Here is a 17,971-nt window from a genome sequence, read left to right on the forward strand (position 1 = left end):
CCCTATGCCTGCATCGTGTCCGATCGGGCGGAGCTCCTCTGTGCCAACGTTGACTCGGCTTCTGCATATCTTTTCCTCTGGCGTCCAACTCTTTTGAGCTTCGATCATTTGTCACCTCTCTGTGTCAAAGGCGGGGTCAGACCGGAACCTTCTTCTCTCGGTCGGGACATGCTCGTTCGACCAGTTGATGTTATTTGAGCGTTGCTTTGATCGCCCGACCGACCGATGATATTTAAGCGTTGACCGTCTTGACTTTAACCTCTACCATGACAACTATTCTTCGTGTGGTGGGCTCCTTTTTTATCACCGTATCAATGAATTTAACTTATTTATTTAATATTTATATGTTATAATATTTATAGTTTTGTAGTTGTTAGACCATCTCCAACCCACATCACCAAATTTGGTGTAATTTTTACATTAAAATGATGTAATTTCAACACCAAACACTATTTCAACTCCAACCCATCCACACCATATCACACAAAAAAGGAATATTCTTTAGAATATTCTATTATTCTTATTAATTTTTTTATATGATAATTATTATATTTAAAATTAATACTTCTTAACCTATGATATTTTAAAAGTTTGTATTAATAATATTTTAATTTAATGTCATTACTATGTTTATTTTGTATGTCTAATGGATAATATATTTTATATTTATGCATATAATTTTTTTTTAATATTTTATTGTATTATGTTTATGAAATTAGTGATAATTTATAAATGTAATTATAATTAAAATATATTAAATAAAATTAAAATAATAATTTTAATAAATTAAATATTTGCAAATATACATAATAAAATTTAAATATGCTATTAAATACACTTAATTTAAATTTATAATAAATAATAATTGGGTTGGAGTAATTTGATGTTAACTTCATATTAAATTTGATGTTTTAATGATGGATTGGAGATGTCCTAAATATGTACAGCAGTTATAAATTTATAGCTATTATAATTAAATTACAGTCAACATTATAGTGGAAAGGTAAATCAACCTCTCCATAAAATTTATTACAATCGCACATAGTCGGGATTCAAAATTAACCGGTGTTGATGTCTAACCATGTAGGACTGACCATTTGGAAATGACGATTAGAATAAAATTGAAAAAAATATAAAATTAAAAATTATTATTAATATCTTCCTTTTAAAAAAATGGGCTAGAGTCCAGGATGACTTACAATAGATATAGATAAATAGTTATTACAACTTGAATACTATTATCAACACTAATAATATTATATTATAACCGTTCCAGTTATAATTACTACACTATGAATATTTTATTTCTCGTCAATAATGATCATATTATATTATTATAATATAGGCATTTGGACAATAAAAACTAAAAAGGTGCCTTTTCTTTTTAATAATTTAATGGCTCCTCATTTTATTCTACTTTTTTAATCAACAGACCCCCTTTGTCACTATTTAATCGTATGGCATTTACCCATCGACCTGCAATATTATTTCTATTATTATCTCATGGCTAAATCTCTCATTAAATCTTAAATCTGTCGGTAGTATTATAGTATTATAATTACTGTAGTTTTATAACGACTACTGTATTATAGTAGTTATAATTCTACATCTACTACAAATATATATTTGCATTATAGTAGTTAAAAAACTACAACGCGGATTGAATCCTATTTATCTATTATTGATATTATAATAATTATAATTTTATAATTTTTATAATACGGATTCAATTTATTTATTTAACATTTATATATTATATTAGTTACAGTTTCATGATTATTATAATATGTATAGTAATTATTGGTTCGTAACTACTGCAACGTTAACTATAAATAATAAATAAAAAAGACATGTTTTTTTTTTATAATTCTAATAAAAAAGGCGCTTTTTATTTATTTTTTGCTGTATTTAGAATATAGTAAATTCAAATGGAAACTCAAGGTAGGCGGGGTAGCGCATGAAGTGTCCCATGCTTACTCGTCTCGTCCCGCATTCATTTTTTTCTTTTTTCTGCCCGTTCGGCGGAGTGGGACGACGGTAATCCCGCGCGCGGATGTCGCCTCCCTCTCCTCCCTCCCCCTCTTCTCCTTTGACTTTCATCCATCGTCATCATCATCATCCTCGCATTCCTCCACGTTTCCTTCCCTCAAGCCATCTCCAGCCCTCCTTCTGCTACTGGTCGACCATCCCATGGAGGAGAGGAAGGAGGAGGACGCCACCGGCGACCGGGTGGCCCGTCCCTCTCCTAGAAAAGGTATCTCCTTCAGCCAGCCCCTCAGCCGCGACGTCATCCTCGCCAGCACCGCTCGCCGCAATGCCATCCGCAAGCAGAGCCTCGACAGTGGCGATCCAACCACCCGCCGCCCCTCCTTCCCCGCCGATGACCACGCGCCTTCTTCCTCCTGCCACGTCAACCCCCACCGCCACTCCTCCTCCCTCGAGGAAGCTCGGTTTTCCCCCCTTTCAACCTCCTCCCAATGCCTACCCACCACCCTTGGTGGATCCTTCGGTAACCCCTTCTCCCTCGACCACCAACGCGCTGGCTCCGAAGGCGACGAAACCCTAACCCTAGATCGCGCCATGGTCGAGTTCGGAGGCGCCGCCCCCGGCGCGGTGCCCGAGTTGATGGGCAGCGGCGGCGGCGTCGGCATATTCCGCGTGCCGATCCGCGCCGCCGTGCACCCCGGACGCCCTCCGGCACTCGAGGTGCGCCCCCACCCTCTGCGCGAAACCCAGGCCGGGTCCTTCCTCCGCACCATTGCCTGCGCCGGGTCGCAGCTCTGGGCCGGCCAGGAGTCCGGCCTACGGGTGTGGAACCTCAAGGAGGTTTTCGAGAACTGGGAGCCCGGCGTCATGGTAAGGAAAGGCGATGAGAAGAGCGCGCCATTTAACGAGTCGTGCCGCGCGTCGCCGACGCTGTGCTTGGCGGTCGATGCTGCTAATGGCTTGATCTGGAGCGGTCACAAGGATGGAAAGATCAGGTCTTGGAATATGGAATTACCCATCACTGCCGATGCCGCTTCGGGTGATCGTGGCTCTTCTTCGTCCTCTGCGGGCAGTAGTAGTGGTTATGGTGGTTGCCCTCCATTCAGAGAACGTCTTTCATGGCAGGCACACCATCGATCTCCAGTTCTATCCATGGTTATCACATCTTATGGTACTTTCCTTCCATCCCACGTTAATTTGTCCTGCTTTCATTTGGTTAAAAAGGATCAAATGCGTCCGTGCTCAATACAGAAAAAGATATGTAAATGTAAAGTTGTAGAAAGGTTATTTTTCGTTTCTCCTAAAATTTAAATCAATTATAATCATAAACATAACTAAATTTAATTCAATATAATTTATAAAATTATAAGCGTGTATCTTTTTTTAGTCAATAACTCTAATTTTGCTCATGCTGCCTACATAGAGCGATTTTTCAAAGCTTGCTTCCAAGAGATATAACTTTCTGAGCTAATAGCCATGTATTAATTGGTGTTATTCACTCTTGGAGTCATTAGAATTACATTGATGATTCCCCACTATTCTAAATGCTTCATCCTCCAAAATGGTTCGTGTTGGAATACTACTTCTCTTCATTGATTTTACTGAAATTGATACCTGAATGTTTTTGGGAGCTCGCATTAAGTAACATATTATATGTTTTTTTTTCAACTCTAGGTGAAATATGGTCAGGTTCTGAGGGTGGAGTTATAAAGGTATGGCCATGGGATGTCATTGAGAAGGCCCTTTCTCTTATTGTAGCAGAACGGCATATGGCTACTTTACTAATTGAGAGGTCTTACATTGATCTAAGGAGCAAGTTTACTGTGAATGGTGTTTGCACCTTACCTGCTGTTGATGTAAAATATATGGAATCAGACAATTGTAGGTCTAAAGTGTGGAGTGCTGGTAGTCAAACCTTTGTATTGTGGTAAGCTAACTAACTCCTATCAATTGCTTCATGATTAATTTACCAGCTTCCCTTGTTAATTCCAATGGTAATTGTTTACCTTGCAGGGATTCCCGTTCAAGGGATCTATTGAAAGTGTTTGGTATCGATGGACAGGTAGAGACTAGGCTTGATCTACCATCTCTGCAAGATCAGAATGTGGAAGATGGAATAAAGACAAAATCTGTTTCATCAAAGAAGGAGAAGTCACAGGGCTCAGTTAGCTTTTTCCAACGTTCTCGTAATGCCTTGATAGGTGCAGCTGATGCTGTTCGCAGAGTTGCTGTTAAAGGAACACTTATTATGGAAGATCAGCCAAGAACAGAAGCCATAGCTGTATCAATGGATGGAATGATTTGGACTGGATGCACAAATGGTTCGGTAGTCCAGTGGGATGGAAATGGCAACAGGTTGCAAGAATATCAGCGTCACTCTTCTTCTGTTAAGTCAATTTGTACATATGGACCAAGGGTGTGGGTGGGTTATGTCAGCGGCAAAGTTCAAGTTCTAGATCTTGATGGGAATCTGCTTGGAGAATGGATTGCACATAGCAGTGCAGTCATAAAAATGGTGATAGGAGGTTCACATATGTATTCATTAGCACATCAAGGTGGCATCCGTGGGTGGAATATCAGATGTCCTGGACCTCTTGATGATTTATTGCGAACAGAGTTGGCAAATAAGGAGCAGTCTTACATGAAATTGGAAAATATTAAGATCTTGGTTGGAACTTGGAATGTTGGTCAAGGAAGAGCATCTCCTAATTCCCTTATTTCCTGGATTGGTAGTGCAGCATCAGAGGTTGGATTAGTTGTTGTTGGATTGCAAGAGGTGGAAATGGGGGCTGGATTTCTTGCAATGGCTGCTGCTAAAGAGACTGTAAGATATTTATCCCTGTATTTTCTATTTTTTCTCACAGAATCCACAGAATCCACGTTTTTTTGAGTCTGATCTATTCCTTCCTTACAATATTAAATGCAAAGGGAAGGTAGAATATTTTTCCATCAGTTTTGACTATGCAAGATTTTTACCTTTTTCTACCTTGCATAATTATTGTGTTTGAATGTAATGGCGAAATCAATCTCTTTCCTATTTGCTTAATCTTTTGAATAGTTGGTCATCCAATCAAATTTAAACAAATTGTCCGCTGTTAATTCTGCTAGTGACAGTTATAAACTGAAGGGTTAGTTCATGGTTTGAGCCAGATCACTCAGTTTGCTCATCCACAAAAGATGGGGAGTGCTGAGAATATAAAGCAAATATTGAATATTTTCTAACATCTTAAAGGTAGATCCGCTACCTTAGTGACCCCTTAGTGCCGGCCCCACGAATATGGAGGGAGGTACATACAGGTACACATGCCATAGGCGTATGGTGAGGTAAACCCCAGGTCGTCAGTTCTTGAGAATCGACCCCTGGCCATTACGCCAGAGATGTCATGCACCCACCGTCTACGCTACACCCTGGGGGCTATTTTCTAACATCTTAAAGCTTTTGGGACAGGTTGTCAACCAATCTAACCTATCATATCCATCCTAGAATAACATTTGAGCAAATTTCTATCGTTAGAGATGCTTTCTACTGTAAACAACAAAATAGTAATCACCACTTGCAATTCATCACTTAATAGTATTTATTTAATTGTGTAGTAATCACCATAGCCGATCCCACCTAGTGGGATAAGGCTTGGTTGTTGTTGTGTAGCAATCACCACTATTAAACTGTATTCAATGCTTCTGTTAAGTGCAAAAAAAGTGGTTTGCTTCACTGTCATTGTGTAATATTATTTGTTAGAACTATTCTCTTTTCTAATAACTTGAGCATTTGGGTCAAGTAAGATCAGAGTAGGAGATTGTGTTGAATCTTGCTATCTATAGACATATATTTATATTTAAGTCAACATACTTGTTGGGCTCGAGTCAATTGTCCAGTCTTTCCTTACAATGAATATCAGCAAAACAGATAACAACTCAGATCTTTCAAGTTAAATGATTCACCCAATATCTTTATTCATATATGCGTGAATTTAGAATATATATTATTGAACTAATTAAGGATATATATAAGAGGTGTTAGCGTAACATATATTGAACTAATTAAGGATATATATGAGGATGTAATGACCAAAGTAAAGACCTCAGGCAGAGTAACTGAAGTATTTCTAATAAAGATAAGGTTACATCAAATATCAGCTTAAGTCCCTATTTTTTTACACTAATTATGGATGAACTCACTACATACATTCAAGATACAATATCGTGGTGTATGCTGTTTGCAGATGATATTGTTTTGGTAGATGAAACAAGTGAAGGAGTAAATGCTAAGTTAGAATCTTAGCGGGAAACACTAGAAGGGAAAGTTTTAGGCTTAGTAGAATAAAGACAGAATATATGAAATTTAAGTTTAGCAATATTAGACATAATAAGACAATTGTTAAGATAGGAGACGATGAGTTGCCCGGAACCGAGAGTTTTAAATATTTGGGATCATTTTTGCAAAACAATGGAGGGATTAAGAGAGATGTCTTACATAAAATACAAGTAGGATGGTTGAAATGGAGAAGAGTGTCAGGTGTTTTATATGATTGTAAATTACCTCTAAAACTTAAAGGAAAGTTCTACAAAACCGTAGTAAGACCTACTATGTTCAAGTTGAATGTTAGGCTATGATTCAAGCACATGACTAGAAGATGATAGTTGCAGAGATGAAGATGTTAAGGTGGATGTATGGACATATGAGGATGAACATAATAAGAAATGAGAGTATTAGAGAGAAAGTCGGAGTTGCATCTATTGAGGGAAAACTCCGAGAGACAAGTTTAAGATGGTACGGGCATGTACTTAGACGACCAATAAATGCTCTACACATATCAAACGAGGAAGAGGAAGACCAAAAGGATTTGGTTAGCAACAATAAAACAAGATAAAATTTAAATATAGATGATGATATAGTAGAAGATAGAGCTCATGGCGTAAAAGGATTTATATAGTCGACCCCATCTAGTGGGATAATGTTTGGTTGTTGTTGTATATATGCGTAAATTTGCACAACAGGCACACGTTATGACTCCAATATGGTGACTATCAAGCAAATTGCTAGACCTTAACCAGATTCTTGGATCAATTGGGGAAGCACTTGTTAGCATTTTGTGTTGTTTTTTAGTTCCATTAGTCCTTTGTTAGATTACATGTGCTAATATACATGTATAAAAGAATAGTAGACTTAAGCTTATGCAATAAAACATGAATTTGTACAGGTTGTAGATTCTTAGACATGGATGCTATTTTGGAAAGTATCTTATTGTAAAACATTTTCCTTGTTTTAAGCTGTAGAAGAACTATGTAACTCAGCAGTCAGCATACTCTTGCCCATATCAACTCGTTTATAAGTTGGAAGAAATTTTGGAGAATCATTCCTGGCAATATATTTCTATAAAGTTCGGTCCCTTTTATTTAATGACCTTGTGTACAGAGAAAGCAATCATATTTCTATTTTGTTTCTGAGTCTATCTGGTGTGAAATAATTATGATCTTCTGTAACAATATTAGCTGTTTTGATATGTGTTAGTTATTTATGCTGCAGAGATGCTTTCACTCGTCATGTCACTTGGTAATGATTTGTAGTAGTGATAGCTGTAAATATAAGGCAAACACTACTGTAAAATCCTACGAATGAAGGACCTTCCGTTAAGTTTATAAGTTCAACTTGGGTGCCGAGAGTTATTTCTGCTAACTTTTCTGAATGTGTGTCTAATTTCCAAGGACATATTTTCAATCTTGTGAATATAACTTCTAGACTGATGATACTGTCTCTAAATTCGTGACTGCTCTAATGATCTTAGGTAGGACTTGAGGGGAGTGCTAATGGGCAATGGTGGTTGAATGCAATTGGCAAGACCTTAGATGAAGGATCATCTTTTCAACGTGTTGGCTCTAGGCAATTAGCAGGGTTACTCATTGCTGCATGGTATGTACTCCATCAATAATTTTATGCTACTTAGGAATTCTTTAATTTGATATGTTCAAATTCAATTATGTAAAATGAGACATTTTGTTTGTACTAGTGAATCCATTGATCTCTTTTTATAATATTCTAGGGCTAGGAAGTGCCTTAAGCAATATATTGGTGATGTTGATGCCGCGGCTGTACCTTGTGGATTTGGGCGTGCTATTGGTAACAAGGTTATGCACTGAACGCTTCTTTTACAATGTAATTTCTTTTTAGTAAACTCAATGTAGATAAAAAGCATTATATATAGGCAGATTGTGTATGTTGGGAGATGAATACATTAGGTGTCTAATGTATGAACTAGTTTTCGTAATTATAACCCCTAGTGACTTATTTAAAATAAGATAAGAGAACATGACAAAGACACGAGCTAACTATGTCTGCCATTTCTTTTTACTCAGTACACTCTAAAGTCATGCAACTCATTATGACCTTTGTACAGAACTTTACCTGAGAAAGGATCCATATTGAGTGTTGGTTAGTTGTTCCAGGGGATATGTTGAACTTCTAAAAATTGTTTGTTTTCTCTAAAACTAGATAAATTAAGTTACAGATGAAAATTAGAACAGTGTGTTGAATAGATTTTCAGAAATTAGATTCCTTTCTTAAAAGGAACCTGCACAGTTCAAGATGGTGCTGGAATTCACAAAGTACTTAATATAACTATGGTCTTCAGGGAAATTGATTTTGAAGGGAGATCAACAGAATTGCCAAATTTTCTTCAGATACATGGAAAGGCCTTTGCTTGAATGCAAAAGCTTCTGTTAAGTAGTTTTTGATTGGACAATAACTGTTTTTCTAAAGTTATTCCAGGATGAACATTATATTAGTTGTCATTTCAGCATTTCTGATTTTATTGCTTTAAGAAGGATGACATAACTAATGTGGTTATGAATTTGTATTTGCATTTATTATTCATTAGGTGGTAAATGTAAATAATCATGTGTTGTTTGTGCTGATTTAGTTCAGTAAATGAATTTTATTGATATACTTATAAGTATTCTTGTATTAGACTGCTTATGCACCCTTACACCATATGTTTTTATTTTGCATCCAAACATTGTGTATGTGCACCATAGGATGACCCACAGTGTATGACCTGCATAATCTTTTCTAAACCTTGAAGTTATACATTCCACTGTAAGATTTAGAAAGTTGAGCTATTCCGTTATCTACTCACAAATCTTAAAATACAAAAGAAATATAGGAATAGTTTCCATTTATGCATTGAAACTTTGTAATAAATCATCTTCTTCATACCACCTTTTTTTATTTCTTAAAGAAGCTACCTTTTCATATTGGTTTCATTGAACTTTTACAATAAATTTCAGATGATCAAATTGGAACCTAATATATAAGATTGGTGTATTTACTTGATCAATACTTGTTTTAATTTGAAAGACATGCATATCAAATCCATTCTCCATTCTATGTTTTGACAATGAATTCATGATCTTTACCAACTTGGTAGCTGACACCATAAATTCAATCCAAATAGTTTAAACAAGCTTGAACCTAAAAGGATGATAAGAGTAATTTCATTTAGAAAGTTGTATTATTTGTATTCATTTTGTCATGTTGTTAATCAAATATATTGTGCAACTATGTTGGAAAAGGTTGTAGAGATAGATATAATGAGATATCTCATAGTTTACTATATCCTGATTCAGTGCTTTTATGAATCTCATTTGATCTTTCATCATCATTGGATACATCTGGTTTCTGATTAGTGTTTTATGCTTTAGCCAAATGAAAGAAAAGTGGGTCATGGTCTAAAAATTACATACAGGGTGCTGTAGGTTTGAGGATGAGGGTCTATGATCGGTCCATATGTTTTGTGAATTGCCATTTTGCTGCTCATCTGGAAGCTGTGAGCAGGAGAAATGCTGACTTTAATCATGTTTATCGAACCTTGTCTTTCAGTCGGCCAACCACAGGGGCTCATGGAGCTTCAGGTTTTGGTACTCTTACCTCTACGGACATAGTGGAGATAACCTGTTAGCATGGATATTAAATGTACAATCTTTTTATCTCCAATGTAATAATTTTTTATTTCGTTTGTTTTGCAGCTGGCCCTACATCTGTCCAACTGCGTGGAGTGAATGTATGTAGTAATTTGACTATTTCAAGAGCAGTTGTCTTGAACAACCTTTTCTTTAGAGTTCGATCTAGTTGCTTTTTGATAGAACCTCTTGTTATGACTGGTAGGCTGTGGGATCTCAATCTGATGATGGCAAACCTGAATTGTCTGAAGCTGATATGGTGGTTTTTCTTGGTGACTTCAATTACCGGCTTCATAGCATCACTTATGATGAAGCTAGAGACATGGTTTCTCAAAGGTGCTTTGATTGGCTTAGAGACAAGGATCAGCTACGAGCAGAAATGAAGGCAGGCAGAGTTTTCCAAGGAATGCGTGAAGGGCAAATAAAATTTCCCCCAACATACAAGTTTGAAAGGAACCAAGCAGGTTTATCAGGTATACATTTGTCAAAGCTAATTTTGCAAACTTTTTGCTAAGATTTTGAAGCTTATGATTAGTTTGTCTTTGTTATACTTCATAGTTTCTTAGCCATGTACTATTATTTATTCGTTACTACTGATTGAAAATGATACTGCTGTTCAAATGTCTCTACAACGTTTTTACAATGTTACTGAAGCTACCGTGTCACAACATTTTTTAGGATATGATTCCGGTGAGAAGAAGCGTATTCCTGCTTGGTGTGACAGGATATTGTACCGTGATAGCCGTTCACTTTCAGTAGCTGAATGCTCTTCAGAGTGTCCGGTAGTTTCATCAATAGCCATGTAAGAAATTTTTTTTAAGTAATTTTTCTGGAATGAAAGCAATATGTTTCAACTGATGTATTTGTTTGTTTATGTACTAGGTACGAAGCATGTATGGATGTCACTGAAAGTGATCACAAGCCTGTGATGTGCATATTCTGTGTGGAAATTTCACATTCTGATGAGTTGATAAGGAGGCAAGAGCATGGTCAGATAATTGCATCAAATGACAAAATAAGATCCTTTATCGAAGAATCTTGTGCTGTTCCAGAAATTACTGTTAGCACAGATAACATTGTCATACAAAACCAAGAAACTTCCTTTTTTGGTATCTCAAACAAGTGTAACAAATACAAAGCTGTTTTCAAAATCATTTGTGAAGGGCAATCCAAGGCAGGAGCTGAAAATTCATCAGAACTCTGTGCAAGGTGTTCCTTTGGCTTTCCTTTCTGGCTCGAGGTATATTTTCCGACATTATGGTTCAATAGTCCTTGGTGGAGTTTCTAGTTAAGAAAGATACATTCTCATATCATGCTGTCTATGTTTATGTATATTCTCACAAGGTAGTCTCAATCACTACTAGATATATAGCAGCAATTGCTTGATTCCTAATGTTTTGATTCCTAGATATATAGCAGCAATCTATATTATGCATTTCATTTGTTTATATTGCATAACCTAAATGTCTTGATTGCTGGAAACTAGGGCCTGAGTAATTTCCTTATGTATGCAAGTCTAGCACAATGTAAATTTTACAATGCTGTCATATCGTGTTTTATTTGTGGCATTTCAGAATCAATTTAAATGTTGCATGAAGCATTAGCTGCATTATCATTATTTCTCATTTCTCATTTATATTTAGGTTCAACCAGCAGTCGGCATAATCAAACCCGGACAGACAATCGAAGTTTCAGTTCGTCATGGTGAATTCTTCCATAAGGAAGAGTTTCTTGATGGAGTACCTCAGTCTTTCTGGCGTGAAGATACCAGGGATGAAGAGGTGGTATTGCTAGTTATCATCACGGGCACTGGTTCAACCGAGAGCACAAGCCAATGGATCTCTGTACGGCATCATTTCTCCTCTGTCGAAGTCGATCAAAATGTTCCCTCCAGAAGATTTCAATCAATCCGTCAGCAAGGATCTGATGAAGAAGATCCTACGAGTTCCTCAGATGTAGCTCCCGAATTTAGCAACACAAGAAGCCCATGAGGTTGCACATCGAAACCATAAATGCATGCTACATGAAACAGAAACTCTAATCAGATCTTTGCAGATGTATTTGTAAATGTAATTTGTTAGAAGTTTTTTTTGTATTCTTTCCCTTTTGTTTTTTGGAATTTACAGATAGCATTATGACATTTAGCTCTATGAATTAGGTTAAGCCTTAGCTTATTCTTCCCCATTCATGCTAATCATGCTCTCATCCGGATATTTGCTATTCCAATATGTTATGTTTGATGCTTGCCGAATATTATTCTTAATAATCTGTATAAAAAAAATAAAAAATAATAATAATTCATTTTAGCTCCACCGCTGTTCTGAACCAGAAGCAGCAGCCTCCCGGCCCGTACACGTGTGCTTCCCCCGCTGGACGGGTGATCCAACTACCGTCCAAATCAGCGGCTCGAGCCCACAGGAAGCCAGGCGTGGTTCGGTCACGAGGACGATAAGGCCGGGCGGTCCGCGAGTCCGGTTCAGGTCGGGTCCCGACAAAATCCAGGCCACGTGATGGCGCGCGCCCATGCCCACCTTGAGACGCGGCACACCGCTCGACTCTCTCCCACTCCACGTGTCCAATCTCCACCGTCCCCTTCTCTCTTTATAAACACTCCCTTCCCTATTCCATCGCCACGAACCCTGTCCTTCCTCTCGCCGTTAATTTCATGACGATGCCTCTCGTACTCCTCTTCCTCCTCCTCCAATCCCTTCTCCTCTCGGCCTTTCGCGTCTCCGCCGGCGGCGGAAGCCGTATGGTCGGCGGCCGCACCGACGTCGGCGACGTGGAGACCAACAAGGAGGTGCAGGAGCTCGGCCTCTTCTCCGTCCACGAGTACAACCTCCGCGTCGTCCTCAGAAACCACGGAGACGGCCGCCGCCCCCTCGTGTTCTCCCGCGTGGTGGCGGCGCAGCGACAGGTGGTGTCCGGCATCAAGTACTTCCTCCGCGTGGAGGCCGGCGAGGAGGGGCGACGACAAAGAGGGTTGCGGACGTTCGACGCCGTGGTGGTCGTCAAGCCATGGCTCGGCTCCCGCACGCTCCTCTCCTTCAGCACCGGCGACGACACCGGCGTAGGGGTATCGACGCGTAATTTAACGAATAATTAAGGTGTTTAATTCCTGTATTAGGCGATAAGCTAAGAGGGTTTATATAGAATAAGTAAGGATGGATGGCTTTTTGCGAGCTAGCTATTATCTTATAAATCGGCGCGTCAGTTTTTGCCCTCCAGAACATGGTTTAAGCTAAATATTTAAATTTATTCATATTAATTTTAAAAATTATTTAAATTTATTTATTTAATTAAAATGATATATATTGAATAAACAAAAATAATTTTTTTGAATATCAAATTTCCTCATGAATATTTAATTTATTTACCATCTTATTAATAAAAAAAGTGAAAGTCTAAATCTTGAGATATAAAATCATGATTTAAATATAAATTTTAATCCATGTTCCGCACCATGTCATCACATATCATGATCCAAATGAAATTTAGGAGTAACTCCGACTTCTAACTGTGTATCTATTTTCTCGCTGATCCTGTCCGAATTGTTGAACTAGCGGACGCTGGGTACGTGGTACTCTCCTGGTTGATGACGTGGCTCCCCCGCTGACCGTGTGGAGCTCCGGTGAACCTGCAAAGAAGTCGGGCCGGGAAGGGGTTCCCGGCGATGACCCTCCGACGCTCAAGTCCGACAAGCAAGCAGCAAAAAAGTGGTTTCGAATATGAGAGTCACTCTACCTCTGGCGAAGTCTGTGAGCTCTTATATAGAGCTGGAGGAAGCTCATGCACACCAATCGAGGTGTACACGTGTACTGTGGTCATACCCAGGTATGGCTTGTCAGGTGACCTTGCTTGACGCCATACTGCTACAGTTCGACCACCTTTCTGATGGGACATGAGGACATTCTGTCCTAGGCCTTCGTACATAACATGTCCTTCGACCATACTTCCTGTCAGAGGATGTTCCCTTGCTTCATGTTTATGGTGAACGTCTTGCCGATCGGCAATCTCATTCTGCCCAGCCAGACTTAAATGCTAGTCTGCTCGGGAGAAGCCAGACTTAAATGCTAGTCTGCTCGGGAGAATCTTGGTCGTGCGCTCGGCTACGCCTATTCAATCTGATTGATTTATGCCTTGGTCGAGCGGACCTCCATGTCGGCTCGGCGTCCTTGTTTATCATGAGCGTCGGAAACCCGACCCCTCGTCGGGTCTATGCTTCTGCTTATGCCCTTGGGCCGTTCCGCCCCTACTGCTCGGTCGGTCGCCCTTCCCCAATCAGCCTCTGGCCTTGGTCTTCATATGGTGTTGACTTCTCTACAAAAAAAAAGGGGGGGCCCCACCTTATCACCGGATCACTCGCTATTCAACTATTTAAATTAGTAGTCACATGTAATTTATCTCTTTCATATTAAATCACTATTCAACTGTTTAAATTTCAACTGTTTAAATTAGTAGTCACATGTGATTTATTTCTTTCATATTATTTGGAGATGAATTGACAAAAATATTAGGTGAGCGAATTGTTTTTTATCATTATAATTTAAAAGAAATTTATTTTCATGGATATTCAGTTGATTAGATGGGGATAGACTTATTAAATGGGTAAGAGATCAATTTCTGCAGATTGAGGAAAAATCCCTCCTATCTCTTAACTAACTTAGTAGTTGGCTATAAGTTGATCGGATTTATTTTTTATATAATTTGAGAACAGATTATGAGGTGTATTTGACATGAATATAATCATATTTTTGCTACAATGATTCAAAAGAAATTTATCTCTTGACATGATACAATTGATATTTATATGGATGGATATTTCAATAGATCAATTTTTAATTAATATAAAATATCTTACTGAATGTCATTATCCTAAGTTGAATATATCTTTTATAATTGACTTTTTTCAATGAGTATGGCACGGAAAGAAAATGAGGATTTCACTTTTTACTCTAACAATCTAACTGATAATTTTACTTTTTACTCTAACCATCTAACTCTACCCGGGGATCGCTAAAAGGACAACTTCATTTGTTTTTTTTACTCCAGCGATCCAATGGGAATCTCAAACACAATCAACTCCCAAATGAACAAATTTATATCACCATTATATTGCAAATTCATGTGATAATAGAAACAAAAGAAACCTATTTCTAATAATCCACATGGAATGGGCTCCGCCAACCAAAACAAACAGCCAAACGCCAATAATTCACCAAGGACCCCACCTTTCACCTCTATTTCATTTTATAAAACAATTTTTAATTCCTCCTCAAAATTTAGCTCCTATTTTAAATCTCCCTAAAATTTTAACATTATTAAAACACCCCTCATATTTTTTTATTTCATTTTAAAATGTCTTTTCTCCTTAGTAGCGTTTACCAACAAGTCTCTTGAAGCACATCAAGCTTTCAACCTTCTTTCCGATGGTTTGGACACGGTGAAACAAAATTAAAATTATGTATATGAGAGGCATTTTGATAATATTAAATTTGTAGGCGTTATCTTTAAAAAAATAGCTACGCTTTAGGGGGCATATGAAATTTTCCTATAGGGTTAAAATAGTAGTCTACTCGAATATCACAATCGAACTATTCTAAGAAAGGATGATATTGAAATTAACAAGCAAGAGAAAGAAACCTCCATTGCCTGTCTCTCTCCTACGCACACTCTCGCAGAGCGTCAGTGCGCAAGCCGCCTCCTTCTGATGTCGAATACTTTGCTGCTTATCTTAAAAATGCGATTTTGATCGCCTCCAACCAAGTCGTACAACCCCCGTCTCCCCTTCTCGTGCTCTATCAGAACTACTGCTACTCTCTGTAGCTTTTATTCAACCTTGTTCGTCTGATGTTGGCAGGTTTAGGAGCTTTTCCGTGCTGTTGATCGTCAAAGTTCGCATCTTGAAGATGGGCGCGTGTTCTTCGGTCGATAGAGATGCCGATCCCTGCATCAGATACCGCCTAGCCGTGAGCTACAAGGGGAGAAGGATCTCCGTTTCATGGCCGGCAAAGGAGAAGCCTTTGGACGGGGAAAAGCCAGTCGGCGGATATGGTCCGGAGGTCCCGGCTCATGGTATGCTCTTTTAGGGCATTTCAATGTTTTTTTGTTATGCTCCTGTGTTTAACTGCAACTGCGAAAGATTTGGTTTTCTTCATAGTTCACTGAGGGAATAATCCAATTTTAGACTGGATTATGGATGAGGAACTAGGGTTTCAGTAAGCAAAGATTAAGAGTATTGTAGATTTATATGTAGAAATTGAATATGTTTCTACCGTATTTGAATGATTTTGTCTATCATCTACTTCTTGAGACCATCGAACCTAAGGGCATAGTTAAGGTCAAGATTGGCCATAGGAAGAGCTTGAGATATTGTCTGTAGAACATTTTTGATAAGGATCTATACATTAGTTACTGCAATTTTGTTTTTTGTTACTTGGCTGGCTGTGCGAACTGCATTACAAACATTTATTTGCATATTTTTCAAGTAGAACTTCATGTTCATGTTCATGTCCTCCAGCTGATTTGAACAGGTATTGTGAATTTGGAGCTTCTCGAGTAGAACTTTAATTCATAAACTGGATGCGTTTCTGTTTCTAACTTTTCTTCCCGCGAAAGAGAACTTTCAGCATACTTGCATACATTTATCGACCACCCATTTGATGTTAAACACAATTGCTATCAGATAAACTCTGTTATCAATTTGTTCTTAACTATTTATCCAGTTTGTTTAGGGAGTATTATGATCATTTATGCAATTCTATAGGCTCAACTTGTTTTTCCGTGCTTTCGGTGTTGTGAGTGCAGTTGTCAAAGATGAAGTCTTCTTTGACTCATGCGCATGGCTCGATTCAGATTGTGAAGATTTCTTTAGCGTAAATGGAGGTATGACCTATTCTCGAACCTATAGAATGCTGTAAATTTTCGTTTACTAATTCATTTTCTTGGATGTAGAATTCACCCCTCAAGGTAGTACTCCAATTCATCAATTAAGTGTACCAATGACTCCTAGGGAGTTTTCAGACTCAAAGTCTGAACCATCCCCAACTGGGAGAAAGAAACTTGGTGAACTTTTCCGAGAAACCTCACAAGTAGAGTCGGAAGACGGTGTGCCAAATGCCCATAACGCAGTGGTTAAGAAATTGGATTGCGACACAGCCGACACAAGGCAACTTCAGGGATCATCAACTGGAGCTCTGTACCTATCCGAGAACACTTTGTTCAATAGTAAGGAGGCAATGCCGAATAAAGACTCTAAAATTAGGAAAGACAAAATATGGAAGACGCAGCAGTGTTGTTTGCCAAGCTTGCATACTTTTGGCATTGATGACCGAAGATCGAAGATAAACTCTGGACCCTGCATTGCCTGAAAATGTTGTTTAGAAAATTCTGAGTGATCCAAATGATAAGCTTATGTAACTAGAGGAAACTTCTTGAATCCTTAAGCTTGTACTTTATGTAAAACATAATCTTAGGTCAAATGAATTCCTCCGGGAAGTAAGTTATGCGATGAATATGATAAACTAGTAATTATCTTCCTGCTTAGTGTTGAAGAGTAATTTGCAATCAAGTGCCATTTTCATCAATGTGCATAAAGTAAGAGAATTCAATAGCAATGTGCATGAAGCTACGAGTTTAAGCTCCTTAGTCAATTGATCTGGGTCATGCCATCCAAACGTTTGGATGACAATGTCTCCTTTCTTTACACTTCTTTTGAAGTAAAATACTGGATCTTTGACATTGTGATCTACTAAACCTTATGTTCTTAACAAAGAAATACAACAATGTTATTTTCGCTATAGAATTAGTCACACAGAGTTGTGATATAAACTTCTTTAATTACTTGTCTTAAATGGATGCTTCATAGCACACAACAAATTTAGCTTTAGCTTCCATTGTGGAAGATGAAACAAGCATTTGTTTCACACATTTCCATGAAATACACCTCCAACTAAAAGAGAAATGTATCCAAAAGTTAATTTTATATCATCAATACATTCACTAACTCATAGTTTTCTTCAAATATCTC

The 17,971-nt window shown here is 38.0% G+C and overlaps 3 protein-coding genes across 4 annotated transcripts; all 3 read left to right on the plus strand.

The window, feature by feature from the left end:
• The first annotated feature begins 1,946 nt into the window (after positions 1–1,946).
• LOC122046997 (type I inositol polyphosphate 5-phosphatase 13-like) lies at positions 1,947–12,104 on the plus strand. Its single transcript, XM_042607994.1, has 11 exons — positions 1,947–3,157; positions 3,661–3,913; positions 4,000–4,810; positions 7,773–7,897; positions 8,028–8,112; positions 9,729–9,894; positions 10,009–10,043; positions 10,148–10,415; positions 10,621–10,744; positions 10,825–11,182; positions 11,586–12,104. The coding sequence occupies exons 1-11, from the start codon at positions 2,191–2,193 to the stop codon at positions 11,931–11,933; spliced, it is 3,540 nt and encodes a 1,179-aa protein (XP_042463928.1). The 5' UTR covers positions 1,947–2,190; the 3' UTR covers positions 11,934–12,104.
• A 506-nt stretch (positions 12,105–12,610) lies between these two features.
• Positions 12,611–13,159, plus strand: LOC122046998 (cysteine proteinase inhibitor 4-like). Its single transcript, XM_042607995.1, has one exon. It carries the CDS (start codon positions 12,614–12,616, stop codon positions 13,046–13,048), a length of 435 nt encoding a protein of 144 aa, XP_042463929.1. The 5' UTR covers positions 12,611–12,613; the 3' UTR covers positions 13,049–13,159.
• A 2,387-nt stretch (positions 13,160–15,546) lies between these two features.
• On the plus strand, positions 15,547–17,456 carry LOC122046999 (uncharacterized protein At3g27210-like). 2 transcript variants are annotated; one of them, XM_042607996.1, is made up of 4 exons: positions 15,547–15,708; positions 15,803–16,017; positions 16,750–16,827; positions 16,897–17,456. In XM_042607996.1, the coding sequence occupies exons 2-4, from the start codon at positions 15,852–15,854 to the stop codon at positions 17,310–17,312; spliced, it is 660 nt and encodes a 219-aa protein (XP_042463930.1). In that variant the 5' UTR covers positions 15,547–15,708; positions 15,803–15,851; the 3' UTR covers positions 17,313–17,456. The 2 variants fall into 2 exon arrangements, with proteins under 2 accessions (XP_042463930.1, XP_042463931.1); XM_042607997.1 differs by having other exon boundaries at positions 15,551–15,711.
• The last annotated feature ends 515 nt before the right edge of the window (positions 17,457–17,971 follow it).

This window comes from Zingiber officinale, chromosome 2B (assembly GCF_018446385.1).
Source record: "Zingiber officinale cultivar Zhangliang chromosome 2B, Zo_v1.1, whole genome shotgun sequence".
NCBI lineage: Eukaryota > Viridiplantae > Streptophyta > Magnoliopsida > Zingiberales > Zingiberaceae > Zingiber > Zingiber officinale.

What these genes read in the sequence shown, in the direction of transcription:
- LOC122046997 (XM_042607994.1), top strand. Translation starts at nt 2,191, where the DNA reads ATGGAGGAGAGGAAGGAGGAGGACGCCACCGGCGACCGGGTGGCCCGT. An exon ending in GGCGTGCTATTGGTAACAAG is followed by an intron (nt 8,113 to 9,728) that starts GTTATGCACTGA and finishes AATTACATACAG; the next exon opens with GGTGCTGTAGGTTTGAGGAT. An exon ending in GCTTTCCTTTCTGGCTCGAG is followed by an intron (nt 11,183 to 11,585) that starts GTATATTTTCCG and finishes ATTTATATTTAG; the next exon opens with GTTCAACCAGCAGTCGGCAT.
- LOC122046998 (XM_042607995.1), top strand. Translation starts at nt 12,614, where the DNA reads ATGCCTCTCGTACTCCTCTTCCTCCTCCTCCAATCCCTTCTCCTCTCG.
- LOC122046999 (XM_042607996.1), top strand. Translation starts at nt 15,852, where the DNA reads ATGGGCGCGTGTTCTTCGGTCGATAGAGATGCCGATCCCTGCATCAGA. An exon ending in TCCGGAGGTCCCGGCTCATG is followed by an intron (nt 16,018 to 16,749) that starts GTATGCTCTTTT and finishes TTGTGAGTGCAG; the next exon opens with TTGTCAAAGATGAAGTCTTC. An exon ending in TTTCTTTAGCGTAAATGGAG is followed by an intron (nt 16,828 to 16,896) that starts GTATGACCTATT and finishes TCTTGGATGTAG; the next exon opens with AATTCACCCCTCAAGGTAGT.